This window comes from Pituophis catenifer, unplaced genomic scaffold (assembly GCF_029215685.1).
Source record: "Pituophis catenifer annectens isolate HBS135680 unplaced genomic scaffold, rPitCat1.0.hap2 SCAF_1, whole genome shotgun sequence".
In the NCBI taxonomy this organism is placed as follows: Eukaryota; Metazoa; Chordata; class Lepidosauria; order Squamata; family Colubridae; genus Pituophis; species Pituophis catenifer.
In genome coordinates, this window is record NW_027256881.1 from 227,695,456 (window position 1) to 227,710,720 (window position 15,265).

Genomic DNA, 15,265 nt, shown 5'->3' on the forward strand with positions numbered 1-15,265 from the left:
GACTGCAAACACTGGACTCCATGGAGTTCTCAAATGCCAGATGAATGCACTAGATAAAATTTTTAGAAGCTAGACACATCTGATCTCCTGCTTTCCCCCTGAGGTCCAGAAACTTCTTATCCTATATTGCAGCCAGGGAAAAGTTTGGTTTTCAATTTAAGTGGGTTTACATTATTATATCAACTATTTCAGAGGAGGCACTAGGGATAAACTGAGACCTGATATTTTTTTTGGTAATAATCTTGATCTTCAATCCTACAGAACTCATCTCTTAAATAGTGAGAAAACTGGTGAATTGTCCAGTCCAAATTAAGTTTCTGTAAGAGACCAATTAAAGTATATACAGTATGTTCACATAATTTTATTATATATTTTTTTTTCAGTTACTTACCTTTGATATAGTTATGTCACTGTACTCATTAGTATATCAAACATAAAATCAAGAAGAAGCACAACAGCTAAGACAAAAAGACAAAAATTTCCCTCAGAACTTACCTTTTCTTACGAGCTTACAAAAGCTTTATCTGTACTGCCCAATTATCTTGTCATCAGACAAGGCAAGCAGTCTTTCTGGAGGGCAATAATGGATGACATCACCCTCTATTAATCTCTCACTCACTTCAAAGTGACCTCACAATGTGTTTCTTCATTCAACTTTTGAAATATCCTTTTCTATCTTCAAGTGACTGGGGGGGAAATAAATGGTACCCTCCTGAGGTTATTGAAGTTAATTAGATTTAGCTGTGGTTGTTCAAATTCTTTTTTCTTTTTTTTTACTACTGCCTGTTGGGTTGGATCACAGGTTTTCTCCAAAGCTAATTATGTAGACTGCAGTAGAGCCTGTAAGAGTTGGTTCCTTCCTGGAAACCTTCTAGATCTCTGAACTGTCTACTCAGTCTTGTTCACTCACGTACCATAGAGTCTTATTATTGGCCAATTATAATGTTCTGTCTTCAGCATTATAGGATGAGAGATTTCAAAAAATCACATTTAATGAGAAAAATTGTCCCAATGGCCAGCATGAACCCAAAACCTTATAGCATGTATTTCTTCACTGCAGTGGTGAAATCCAATTTATTTTACTACCGGTTCTGTGGGCGTGGCTTGGAGAGTGTGGTGTGGCTTGGTGGGTGTGGCTTGGTGGACAGGGCAGGGGAAGGATACTGCAAAATCCCCATTGCCTCCCCACTCCTGAGGGAAAGATATTGCAAAATCTCCATTCCCACCCCACTCTGGGATCAGCCAGAGGTGATATTTGCTGGTTCTCCACACTACTCAAAATGTCCGCTACTGGTTCTCCAGAACCTGCTGGATTTCACTTCTGCTTCACTGGCATTTTTGTGAGAATATATGTGCTGGTATACTATGCCACCTTCTAGCAGAGATCAAGCTTTCAATAAGGGAGAAATGGTTTGTTTTCCACTCAGGGTTCATAATGCCAGAACCCTGGCATTATGAACAAAACTGCCAAGTTCTTATCAGCAGCTATTGCCATAAAATGGCTTAAGGCAGGGGTGTCAAACTCGATTTCATTGAGGGCTGCATCAGGGCTGTGTTTGATCTTGGGGGGCTGGGGTGGGCATGGCCAGCTTGATGTCACTTGTGTTGGGGGCGCCTGTGGTGGCCTGAGCATTCTGCCAGTAAAAATGGGTTCCCGAGCTCCGTTTTAGCTGGCAGAGGGTTACAGGAGGCCATCACAAAACAGAGCTTGGGAGCCCGCTTTCACTGGCAGAGGCACCATGGGCTAGTCCTTTGCTGTTTCCAGGGTGGCTCTGCAGGCTAGATCTAAGCACCCCGTGGGGCGGTCTGGCCCCTGAGCCTTGAGTTTGACACCCCTGGCTTAAGGTATCCAAATCCTAGAACAGACCTGGGCATTTTACAGTCCCTTGGCCACAACCGGCCATTTGGTTATTCCTGTCCAGCCCATATGAGGTGAATCAGAAATTAAAAATCAAATGTAAATAAGTGTACACTATGCATGCAGTACAACTTCAATTGCTTTTATTTTGAAGATGACTGCTATTTTTTTCCAAATTACATATGTGGATTCATGCATGCCTATACATCTATACATTGGTTCAACCCTCCACAACATTCCCAGTTTCTCATGTAGCTCCTTGGAACAATTAATTGTCCAGACGTGCCCTAGAATCACATCACAAAGAAGTCCTTTTATTCATTTATCTACATGCTGTTTTTATTTTATCTGTTTTGTTCTGTTCTGTTTTGTTTATTTCTTATATGTGTAAATGTGAACTGGAGGTCAAGTTTTAGAATTCTGATTAAACTATGGCTGATTTGTATACCCCTAATTCAGTTATAAATTCTAAAGATCCTTTTCATTTTCATCTTTCCGTTGTGATGATGGCAAATTTTACCAAGCAGCTGAATGTGAAAACAGTTTGAATATCATCTGTTGTATTTTTCTCTTTTTGTTCTTATTACTTTCCAGGGGAATGTGACATTTTCCTGTTCAGAACCGCCAATCACTCCCATCACTTTTGAGAGCTCCAATAGCAGTTACTTACTGTTACCCGGCACTCCTCAGATTGATGGTTTATCTGTCAGCTTCCAGTTCAGAACATGGAACAAGGATGGATTCCTTCTGTCTACTGAATTGTCAGAAAATTCTGGCTCGCTCTTGTTGTATCTCCACCATGGCAGACTGATCCTCAACATCCAAAAAGGAACAGAGAGATACGTGGGCATCAGCGCAGGTATCAGTACTTACCAGATACGTATTTCCTTCTCACTTTTATTCTTGTTGTTAAATAAGGATCCTAGACCATAACACAGAATTGAGATCCTTTGTTTTAAGGGGGGAAGCCAATCCTCAAATGATCATTTGTTAATCCAAGCATAATATATGGTCTGTCATGTATTATAAAACTCCAGTTTCCATTGATCTAATTTGCAGACCCAATATAGACAGATCATAAAAATTGAGCTTCTGTATTTCTATGGCCAGACACTCCCTTTCCTGCTTAGCATTTCTCTCCTTTCTAATGGAAAGAATTGCTTGTATGTACAGTGAGAGTTCATGTACTAGAGACAATTCCTTGTGTGTCCAGTCACACTTGGACAATATAGAATTCTAGTCTAGTCTAGTCTAGTCTAGTCTAGTCTAGTCTAGTCTAGTCCAGTCCAGTCCAGTCCAGTCCAGTCCAGTCCAGTCCAGTCCAGTCCAGTCCAGTCCATCCCATCCCATCCCATTTTTTTAAACAATTTCCTGCGTTGTAGTTGATATTATAACAAATCCTTAGCTTGACATTATTCTGGGATACCAAGATGACATTTCAAAGACATCTGGAAGCAAACCCTCATTATATGCTCAGTGCTCAATTGTTGAATTCCTAAAGAAAAGCCTATCATTCTATTGAAGAAGCATGAGCATACACATACACAAGAGCAAGAGAATCCTGTGACATTTTAAATACATATCCCTTTATAGAACAGGATTTTCATGGAAGGGCTCAGCTGCCTTAAATTTTTTTTTACAATAAATTTATTCTTTACTCCAACTACTTAGCTGGAATTCCAAATAGTGTTGTTGTTGTTGTTGTTGTTGTTGTTGTTGTTGTTGTTGTTTTTATTATTATTATTATTATTCCTAAATCTCTGTTCTTATCAGGGTTAGGAGAGACACAACAGCAAATACATAGACAAGCTATAAATTATGGCTAGAGTCAAGGGTGGGTTCCAAATCCCATCGCTACCGGTTCGCTCATGCATGCGTGCATGCACAGAAGCATCTGGGTGGGTAGGCAGAGCCTCCCGCTACCACCGCTACAGGTTCCCCAGACCCGGCGTGAATTGGTAGCAACCCACCACTGGGTAGAGTAGAAATCTCATCCACTCTATGAGGAAGGACTGAGGAGCAGACTAATCAAAAACAATAGATTAATATCAGAATTTAGGAAGCCTTTATTCAAGCAAAGTTGAGAAGGAATAAGCAACCTTTTCCCTGATCCAGAGGATCCAAGAGCCCATCAAGGGCCTGGAGGTAGCAAATTGCCTGAAACAGGTAGTAAAATGCTCCATTAAGTAATTCATCATGTGAACAAATTAATATAAATTAAATGAATTATAAGATCATAGATGTGGGGTTGGAAATTACCTTGGAGATCATCTAATCTAATCTCCTACTCAGTGCATATTATAGCATATTCAACTAATGGCCATCCAGCCTCTGATGGCTATTAGTGAAGGACATTCTACATTTCTTAAAACTTCTTTTCAACTATTGAGCACCTCTTATAGTTAGAATATTTTTTTTCCTAATTACTAGCTAAAATCGACATCCTTTTTATTTGAACCTATTCTTGCCTCCACTGCCCCCTCCATCTTCTGGAAGAACTCCAGAAGATTCTACATAACCCTTCCTTCAGAGACGTGAAGACTGTTCACAGTCTTTTGTTCTCCAAGCTAAATGTACCCAACAGCTTCAAATGTATTTCCTTAGTCTTTTCTTTCTCAACTACAGTGCTCAGAATGGATACAATATTTTTAGGGCAATTGAACCAAGATATAGCACATATTGTATCACAATATAAGCAGGAGACCCTATACCATTTCAGACAGTCCAGTCTCTTCTTAAAAACCTTGTTCAGCTTATGATCACTAAGACATTCAGATTTTCTTCTCAAGCTCCCCCCCATCTATACTAATGTGTTTGATTTTTTTTTCCCAAATGAGGACATTTGTGTTTGTCTTTGCTAAAACTGAATTACTACAAATTTGAACATGACACCTACTCAGCAAACACTCTCTGGAATGCATTGTGTCGGCTTCTCCAAGAGCTCCACAGTGACTTTATTGCTGAGTATCCAGCAGCACTTTAAACTCACAAAAAATGCCTCTCAATTTAGATCCTAAAACACTTCCTGGGAAATAAGCTTAATTAGAAACAATGAGATTCCCATAGAAATGTGCAGGAATATTATTTCATGGCCAACACGATGCAGCTGAGAATTAAATCAGATGGCTTCTTGAGAACAGATGCTACGAAGGTTCATGATAAGCACAATTTAAGGCAAAATACACCCACTCTGAAGCTTTAACATTTTTATGTGATTTACATAATTGGTCACTTCCATGTACTATCAGAGTCCTGTAAGCAATAAGAATGCTCATAATCAGATGAACACGCACACACAATTATCCTATAGAAAAGTTGTCTGTTCAGGATGATTCTTATTTACAAATTTAAAAACATGGCAAGTCCTTGTCCACATTAAATATCCACAACAAGAGCTTTCTGGATTTGAGATTACTTACACCCTCTCAATTGGGATGATTAGGCAAATTACCATATATAACAACTTCATGAGTGCCTGAGGTCTTCAGGCCATGTGTTTATGCCAAACATTCCACTATTGGTTACTCTCCACTGAATGGTTTTGTTGCTTCCTGGAAGGATCAGAATGATTCACAGACATTGTCTCTTCCTTCTGGTCCTGATGTGAGTGGTTGATCAGGTTTATACTTCTTTGTTTCTTAGGCAACAATCTATATGATGGCCTGTGGCACTCGGTTAACATCAATGCCAGAAGACATCGCATCACCTTAACTCTTGATAACGATGTAGCGTCGGCTGTTCATGCTACCACCGTTTCACAGATTTATTCAGGGCACAGCTATTATTTTGGAGGTAAGCTGGCTTCCCCTGTAATTGCAATACACTATTACATTTACTTTCTTTGTCAAAAAAAAAATCCTATCCTTTTAAGATTATTTTTGTAACTAAGAAATTATATTGCTTCCTGAAAGGTTAAGGGAAAAAAATATTTATCTGACTGACTGACTGACTGACTGACTGACTGACTGACTGACTGACTGACTGACTGTCTGTCTGTCTGTTTGTCTGTCTGTCTATCTGTCTATCTTATTTCTACACTGTTAAACTTTGAGTGCTTCACAGGTTAAAAACAGAATTTTTTTTTAACAAAATACAAAACAAAGCCTAACATATAACCAGTTTATTGAGGGAAGCCACCAAAACATAGGTGGAATAACTCCATTGCACCCACCACTAAAAGGGGAGGCCCCATCTCCACTCACTTGTGTGTGTGTGTGTGTGTGTGTGTGTGTGTGTGTGTGTTCGTACTGATGGTTGCCAACCAATAAGATAGTAAGGTGGTTGCCTGCCACACTCCAGAGATATACAGACTCAATCAGAACTTTTTAGAAGCAAAGAGTCCTTTTTACCTATAAAGATGACAAATATAATGCAGTCAAGTCTTGGAGACCAGGAATCCAATAAACAAACAACAAAACACAATGAAGTGGAATCAAGAGTCTCTGGCCCAACAGCATGATAAGGTACACACAACAGAACTGAGGTTTGAAAGGTTGTTCTCAGCTTTTTCTCAAGGGGAGTAAGATCAATAAATCACCCATGCTGAGCCTCCTTCCAATGCATGTTATTCCTCAGAGTCTACTTCTTGGCTGACATCTCTGGGCTGTGTAGCTCAGTCCTCTATCTTCAGATTCTTAAGGCCTGCTTTGGTTTGGGGCTAGATGGATTAACCTCAGAGTCGGAGAAGTTTCAGTGGGTGCAGGCAGGAGTCCAGGGCCTTGCTGGATCTGCCTCAGCTGGAGCGGAGTCTGGGCTCCAACCTAGCTGGGATCAACTCCTCCAGGAGTGTTATCTCTAGAAGGCCATGAGTCTTTTCATCATCCAAAGAGAATCCAGCAGAGCTTTAATGCTGTACCCATTTACTTTTAGGCTTAAAGTCACAATTAAGTTTTCAAAGATCATTCGTAGGCAAGCAAGCTGGGAGCCATGAGGCTCTCTGGGTGGCAGGGGATGCTGTGCTACAACACAAAGGCCTGCCTTCTAGGTCTCATTAGGTTATACTCTTTAACCGATGGGATCTGGAGGGAATAGGATGGGTAGAGACTATAGGAGAGAGGAAATCCTTTAAGTATGCAGATCCTATTTCATGTAGGACTGGTTATCACTTATAAATATTGGGGGGCTTCAAGTGTTAAAAACAGTAGCAATATAAAGAGAATCCAAAATATGTCAAACACCCCCCTCCCCATGAAAATGTGTTAGCTTTCTATATAGTAGTGGCCAAAATTGTGGAAACCTTTTGAGAAAAGTGTATTTTTGAGGTTTGATGACTAATAACACCACTCTTTTTTTGGAGTTTCATATTCCACTGCTGGAATGGCCTGGGAATAGCCCACACCTTAACCCAATTGAAAATCTATGAAGCTGACTAAAGAAACTTTTTAGTCAGAAGCGACCCAGCAATAAAACCCAGTTAATAGAAGCAATCATTCAATCTTGGTTTCACATTATAACAGCTGCAGAACTAAAAGACTTGGTTCACTCCATGGGAAGACATTGTAAGGCCATAATTCATGCTAAAGGTTACCCAACTAAGTATTAACTGACATGATAATTTTTGTATATCTCATTTTTTCTATGGTGATAATTTTTGTATATCTTGTTTTTTCTACGTGTTTCACTTTTCTTCTTTATACTGTAACTGCTATTCTAATAGCAAATCCTTCATGAAAGTTATTGCATTACATTCTTGATTAAATTATCTTTCCATTGATATATAATTTTATGGTACTACTAAAAAAAGGGGGGGGGTGTTATTAGCTAGTTTTAGAAAATACACTTTTCCCACAATTTTGGCCACTACTGTAAAACTGGAATAGTTAAAATGAACTTTGTGGATCCATTTCTCCTGCAGATCTCCAAGTTTCATCAGTTTTGTAATGACAAAGACATTTTGTTAATGCTTGAACGAAAGTATATTTAATTTTGTATTTTCAAGCCCATACATAGCTATCATGTATCATTGTGTGTTGTCAAACTTAATTACGAGTCAAATTTTTCTTAAAATGTGGTTGCTAATTTAAAAAAAAAAATAGGGAAACCTTAAGGAAAGGTTTCTTATGCATTCTTGAAGCTAATGTGCAAAATTTGTTGTGTTAGAGAAATTGTTTACAAAAATTTACATTAGACAAAATTACAAAGCAAAACGCATGCCTGGGGAAATGTGCACCAAATGCCTACCAATCAGCATAAGAAAGTTCTTCTGATCTGAAGAAATAAATGTTATAAGATCATAAAACTGAACAAATATGGAAGAAATATAGGGTTTGTGCATGTGTCTGTGGAAGAGAGAGAGCGAGAGGGAAGGGAAGGGATTAATAAACTTGCCCATCACTACATCTCTAGCAACAGATGAAGTGCATGAGCACCAACCATACGTTTTCTCAGCCAAGAACATTCCTTTCTGACCAGTATTTTTTGATGGCTGAGAAAAAGTGAGGTTGTGTCCCCTTAGCCAATTTCATTTCAAGAGCTTTATGGAGACAGTCTTTGAAAGACCCTTTGGCCTTATAGATTTAAAAACATCAATAAGAAATAACTTTTTCTTCAAGTCTTTCTTCTTCAAAAGGATTCTGATAAGGTTTTCACTGGTATTTTCCAATTATCCCTTTCCCCTGAAAGACTTTATGAACCTACCTTGTGCTTTTAAAAGCATGTACCATTCAATGATGTGTGGTCTTTATTGATCAACAGCCGCAAAGTTTACCTACTTGAGAATCAAAGATTGAGCATGCATTAATTAATTAATTAATTTATTTTATTAGATTTCTATACCGCCCTACTCCCGAAGGACTCAGGGCGGTGCACAGCCAAACAATAAAAACACATACATACAAAATTTAAAAATAGAATAAAATCAAATTAAATAATTTTGGCCCCGACAAATTTAAAATCCCAAACTTTTAAAACCAATTTAAAATTGAATATATAAAATACTAAAAGATATTTAAAATTTTAAAAATCTTTTATAAAAGAGGGGGAAAATTAGGCCAGGCCGGCCTGGTGAAATAGTAAGGTCTTTAAGGCGCGGTGGAAGGTGCGCAGATCCGGGATCCTCCGTATCTCTGGGGGGAGCTCTTTCCAGATAGTAGGTGCCCCCACAGAGAAGGCTCTCCCCCTGGGGGCCGCCAGTTGGCATTGTTTGGCTGACGGCACCCGGAGGAGCCCCTCTCTATGGGAGCGTACCGGCCGGTGGGAGGCTATTGGTGGTAGAAGGCGGTCCCGCAAGTTAAGATACATACATCAGACATTAAGATACATACATCAGATTTTGCATGCATTAAGATATACATATATGAGTCATGGAGGTCTGAGCTGGGAGGTGTCAGCCTTCAAGGTACACCGAATAAGAAACCAAAGCCAAGCAGGCTAATATTACTTATATCCAGGGGTGGGCTTCAAAAATTTAAGCAAGGGCTTCTCTGCCCGGTTGCTGGGTGGGCGTGGTCACAGTGGGTGTGGCCTAGTCATCCTCCTGCACCATGGCAGGAGGGGCGTTTTTATTATTTATTTATTATTATTTATTTATTTATTAATCAAATTTCTATATTGCCCTACTCCTGAAGGACTCAGGGTGGTGAACAGCCAAGATAAAATACAGATAATACAAATATTAAAAGTCCCTTAAAATTATTAAATATTTTGGCCGAAACACAGATTAAAACACCCAATTTATAAGATCAAATGAATTAAAAATTTAAAAGAGGAGAGTTAGGCCAGGCCAGCCTGCTGAAATAAAAAAGTTTTGAGAGCACAACGAAACATGCACAGGTCCGGGATCCTCCGTATCTCCGGGGGGAGCTCGTTCCAGAGAGTAGGTGCCCCCACAGAGAAGGCTCTCCCCCTGGGGGCTGCCAGCCGACACTGTTTGGCCGACGGCACCCTGAGAAGCCCCTCTCTATGGGAGCGTACTGGTCAGTGAGAGGTTATAGGTAGTAGAAGGCGGTCTCATAAATACCCCGGTCCGATGCCATGGAGCACTCTAAAGGTGGTGACCAAAACCTTGAAGCGCACCCGGAAGACCACCAGGAGCCAGTTCAGCTCACGCAGGAGGGGGGTCACATGGGAGCGCCACGTCGCTCCCATAACCACCCGTGTGGCCGCATTCTGGACCAGCTGGAGCCTCCGGGTGCTCCTCAAGGGAAGCCCCATGTAGAGAGCATTGCAGTAGTAGTTTTTGCCCTCCCCGGGCTCCAGAGACTTTTTTTGAGCATCCGGGAGGGCAAAAATAGCCTCCTCAGGCTCCAGAGGCCCTCTGGAGGCTGGAAATTGGCCCGTTTTTGGCTTTCCCAAACTTTCGGTACGCCTGTTTTTCACCCTTTCCAAGCCTCCCCGCACACCCTGCACTTACCTGCATCCAAAACAGGCCGCGTGGGGACTCCTGGGAGGGGTGGGGTGGGGTGGATGGTGCCAGCCAGGAGTGGGATTTGGGAGTTCTCTGAACTGCATATAAACTTAGCTAGAGGTTCTCCTGAACCCCTGCAAACCCCCAGCAGCCCACCCCTGCTTATATCACAGGTTTACATAACAGAATCCTGTAGATCTGAATGTGCTGCTTCCCTTTCTTTATTTTCATGAGAACTAGAAAGGGTCAAGCTGAAATCCTTTTGCAAATTACATCTATGGACTCAGGTTGTTTCCTTCTGACCATTGTCTTTGTAGCAGATTTTCTTGCCCCTATAGTGGATAGAGGCCATTCCCTCTGCCCCCGTGATGGCAAACCTATGGCACGCATGCCAAAGGTGGCACACATAGCCATATCAGTGGGCATGCCAGCTGAGCTCTGCTGTGCATGTGTGTGCCGGCCAGCTGATTTTCAGGCCTTCTGGGCCCACCAGAAGTAGGGAAACAGGCTGTTTCCTGCCTCCGGAGGGGCTGGGGGTAGGTGGAGAAGGCCCGTTTTTCTTTCTTACCTGTCTCCAGATCCTCTCTATGCATTTGCGGAGGGTGAAAACAGCCTTTCCCACTCCCTCGGAGGCCCTCCAAAGGCCTGAAATGGCCCATTTCCCAACTCCCAGTGGGACAGGAAGTGACATTTTTGCTGTCCCTAGCCTCCAGAGACTCCTAGAGAGGCTGGGGACAGCAAAAAATGTCACTTCCTGTCCCACCGGGAGTTGGGAAACAGGTCGTTTCAGGCCTTTGGAGGGCCTCCGAGGGAGTGAGAAAGGATGTTTTCGCCCTTCCCAGATAAATAGAGAGGAACTGGAACCAGATAAGAAAGAAAAACGGTCCTACCAGGCCATTGCATGCCAGGAGCGGGGGGGAAGGAGGGGTTGCACGCGCATGCGCAGGGCAGGGTGCATAGAATTAGTGGTGTGGGCACGCGTGCGCGCGACCCTCCCCCGCACCCCCCTCTCCTGGCACGCGATGGCAAAAAGGTTAGCTATCGCTGCTCTACCCCCTATAGGACCAAGGAAACAAGCAGTGGTTAACTCCTCTTTCCTATTTGTCACTTGCATCCATTCTGATCTCTTACATCCATTCTGATCAACACAACTTACATATTTCACAATGACTATTTTTCACAAAGAAAGAAGCTTACCAGTACATCCAGCTGCTAATGGTCTTTAGTGTGCTGCAGCAGAACATTGAAGAGTCTTCAAGTGACACACTGTAGCACTATAAACTTATTTTCCATTTCCATCGCCTTCTATTCTTCAGACTGCTTTATAGATTGATAACACAGACAGCATCCAACGAATATGTCATGGTTCAAGAAACTTTTTTTTTAGCTGTTAACTTTTCTTTCACGTTTTGACTAATATATTAAGATCCACATCACAAATAAGTTTTTGTCTAACATTTCTAGGATGGAAGCATTAGAATGGTACTTAGGTTTCAAATTTTGGCACTGACAATAACTTACTTTCTTTCTTTCTTTCTTTCTTTCTTTCTTTCTTTCTTTCTTTCTTTCTTTCTTTCTTTCTTTCTTTCTTTCTTTCTTGATTTGTATACCGCCCTACTCCCGAAGGACTCAGGGCGGTGAACAGCCAAACAGTAAAATACATAAATACAAAATTTAAAAACAGGATAAAATCGAATTAAACAATTTGGCCCAGACAGATTAAAACACCCCAATCATTTAAAAAACAGATTAAAATTTGCATATTAAAAGAAAAGAGGGAAAAGATTAGGCCAGGCCTGCCTGGTGGAATAAAAAGGTCTTCAAAGCACGGCAGAAGGTGCGCAGATCCGGGATCCTCTGTATTTCCGGGGGGAGCTCATTCCAGATAGTAGGTGCCCCTACAGAGAAGGCTCTCCTGATGCTGATGCTACAATATATATTCAGGCATATTTATTATTTTTCATACATTTCTTTTAGATAGTGTTTTTTTTAAAAAAACAGTAGACTTTAGTTATACCAAAGGACCAGTTTTGGGTTACTTTAATGCCTGTATCCATTCAGAGGAGCAGGAGTAAGTGGCACAATAACAGACAAAGCATCCTATTGAATATTGACTTGAAAAAGGATACTTTATAGGGAACTATACATTTTGGTACATTGTTTGTTCTCTAACAATATTTGTGTGAGATTTATACATTGATGTAATGCTCTATCAGAGCAGATTGTAAATAGTTACTTCTTTGGAAGTAAATGTCTGATCCCCAAAGACCATGAGGTATGCTACAGTCTTTTTAGTAGGGCTTCCATTTACTGGATTAATTTATATTTGGGAAAATAAGATAATTTCCATCAGATTTCCCCTAATTTTATTCCCATAACAGCAGCTTGACAGGTATTTGTAACCAAAAGAGACTGGCTAGCCAAAAATCACTCAGTGACTTCCCATGACTTAGAAATGACTTGAACCTCCGACTCCAGTCACCCCAGTGCTGGATGGTACAGGAGGCAAAATTTAGCTATTCCACTTACTTTCCTCTTAAATTTTGGAGTAAATTTTGGAGAAGAGTGAGTAGCCCTTCCTCTCTCTTTTCTCCCTCCCCCATTGCCATATACAGTAGATATCAATTAAGGATTCTTTGCTAATATTTCAACTAGAGATTCAAGTTTGCTTTGTAGTAATGAAAGACAACTCAGTTTCTACTTTAAAATGTCTCTGTGTTTTAGGTTTATATAGAATAGAATAACAGAGTTGGAAGGGACCTTGGAGGTCTTCTAGTCCAACCCCCTTCTTAAGCAGAAAAACCTATAGTATTTCAGACAAATGGTTATTCAATATCTTTTTAAAAACTTCCAGTATTGGAGCACACACAACTTCTGGAGGCAAGTTGTTTCACTGATTAATTGTTCTAACTGTCAGGAATTTTTTCTCCTTAGTTCTAGGTTGCTTCTCTCCTTGATTAGTTTCCACCATTGCTTCTTGTCCTACCTCTGGGGCTTTGGAGAATAGCTTGACTCCCTCTTTTTTATAGCAGCCCCTGAGATATCATGTCACCCCAGTCTTTCTTTTCATTAAACTAGACTTACCTAATTCCAGCAACTGTTCTTTTTATGTTTTAGCCTCCAGTCCCCTAATCATCTTTGTTGCTCTTCTCTGCACTCTTTCTAAAGTCACAACATATTTTTTACATCATGACGACCAAAACTAGATACAGTATTCCAAGTGTGGCTTCATCAAAGCATTATAAAGTGGTATTAACACTTCACGTGATCTTGATTCTATCTCTCTGTTTATGCAGCCTAGAACTGTGTTGGCTTTCTTGGCAGCTGCAGCACACTGCTGGCTCAAATGAAAGTTCCTATGGTTATAATCAGGAAAGGTGGTGATAGTGATATCATAATGTATATGATTCACAAGCATTTTGCATTTGGCTCCCTTTAGGCCCGTAAGATATTTTTGCAGATTCAAAACCGTATTCCATTCTCAAATGCAATAACCAGCTGTGGCTCTCTCTGGAATCTTTAAGGTTTTGAATTATGGCTTTGAAAACAGATTACTTCAATTTCTTAATAAGCATGTAACATTGATCACAGCATTAGCAAGCACGGAGTGCATTTTTGTTGGGTTTTTTTTTTCTTGTAAAAATCATTCTACTGATGTCCCTTTAACCTCATTTTTGGTACTATACTAAAAAGAATAGAAAAAAAGTTTTGCACTGTTTAACACTGTTTGCTCAGAGGATTGCTTATATATGTGAAGTTATTTCTTTCAGAACCTGCTCTCAGGGTGCGGTAGTATTATAGAATTCATTTCAGTCTGATCTTTGCACTGCTGATATTTCAAAGAGTTTACTCTATGCTCCCTGATTATATCCAGGGTGCACAATACTATTGGATGACATTTTCATTTTCCCTCTACGCGTCTCTCTCTCTCTCTCTCTTTCCAAGCATAATGATAGGTTTAGTCCAGATGCTGATATAGCTTCAACAAGCTGTCATAAAGCTCAGTGTAATTCAAACACCATCTTGGTAAAAAAAAAAAAAAGATGGCACGGGATTTCTAAAGCTGAATTTGTCATGAAGTTGACACTAGAATTGTAGTAATTGTTACTTTGTTGTTGCTGTGGAATAATTTTAAGAGTTTACTAGCTGAGCACCATGGGAGAAGGGGTTCTGCTTGGTCTGTGACCACTTAGTTGAGCTCACCAAGTCCTATACTATGTTGCTCAGACTTTGCAGCAACTTTAGGTTATATCAAAAATAGACAGTTTTTAGAGTATACTAGTCCTACAGTAAACTAGCAGAAAAGCATTCAGCTAAACTAGTCACTAGTAAGATGAGGTATAACTTGGCATTTTAATACATTCTCAGCAAAGGCTATTGCATTGTAACATGTCTTTACCTCATCCATACTTTAAGGTGGATTATTATTGTTATGATTCATTGCACAATCAGCCAGATGTGGTTGTTATTATCATTTTCTGTTGTTGCTGTCTTTACTGACAGTTTTTTTTTTCCATTTATTAGCTTAGCTATGTCACTCTCCATTTCCAGCCTGTGATTTTAACCTCTTTGCCTTTTCTATTTCCTTGTTATGTTTTTCTTTGGTACGTCTCACAAATTTATGTTGATATTTGGTTTTTATGATATTTATTACTGTGGATTCATATTTGGTATTTTTTGCTTTTATCTATTGCTGTGCACCACCCAGAGTCTCCTTGGTGAAAAGGATATGTATATGTGTGTGTATGTGTGTGTGTGTGTGTGTGTGTGTGTGTGTTTGTTTTTGGAATAATAATAATATGACATTGGCAGTTGCTGACATTGTGCTATGAAGTCATTCTGGACCCCTAGGTGAGCCATTGTGAAAATAGGTTGTAGACCTAGGCTGTTTGATCAACAGTAATGAATGGCTACAGTGGGGGAGTGGGGAGAGAGAAATTGGAAAGAGAAGAGATAGAATCTAAATTCATAAGTCCCTATATGGCTTGCAAGACTGATATTCAATAGGAAGTGACAGCTTTCCCTAACTATGTGCCATCCACAGATACTGAAACAAACTACTG

General features: G+C 40.3%; 1 protein-coding gene across 1 annotated transcript in view; it reads left to right on the top strand.

The window, feature by feature from the left end:
- CNTNAP5 (contactin associated protein family member 5) overlaps positions 1 to 15,265 on the top strand; it is a 424,307-nt gene that overhangs the window by 207,163 nt on the left and 201,879 nt on the right. The window contains exons 8-9 of the mRNA XM_070957105.1: positions 2,453 to 2,717; positions 5,501 to 5,650. Coding sequence (XP_070813206.1) covers positions 2,453 to 2,717; positions 5,501 to 5,650 — 415 coding nt within the window. The remainder of the gene's footprint in view (positions 1 to 2,452; positions 2,718 to 5,500; positions 5,651 to 15,265) is intronic.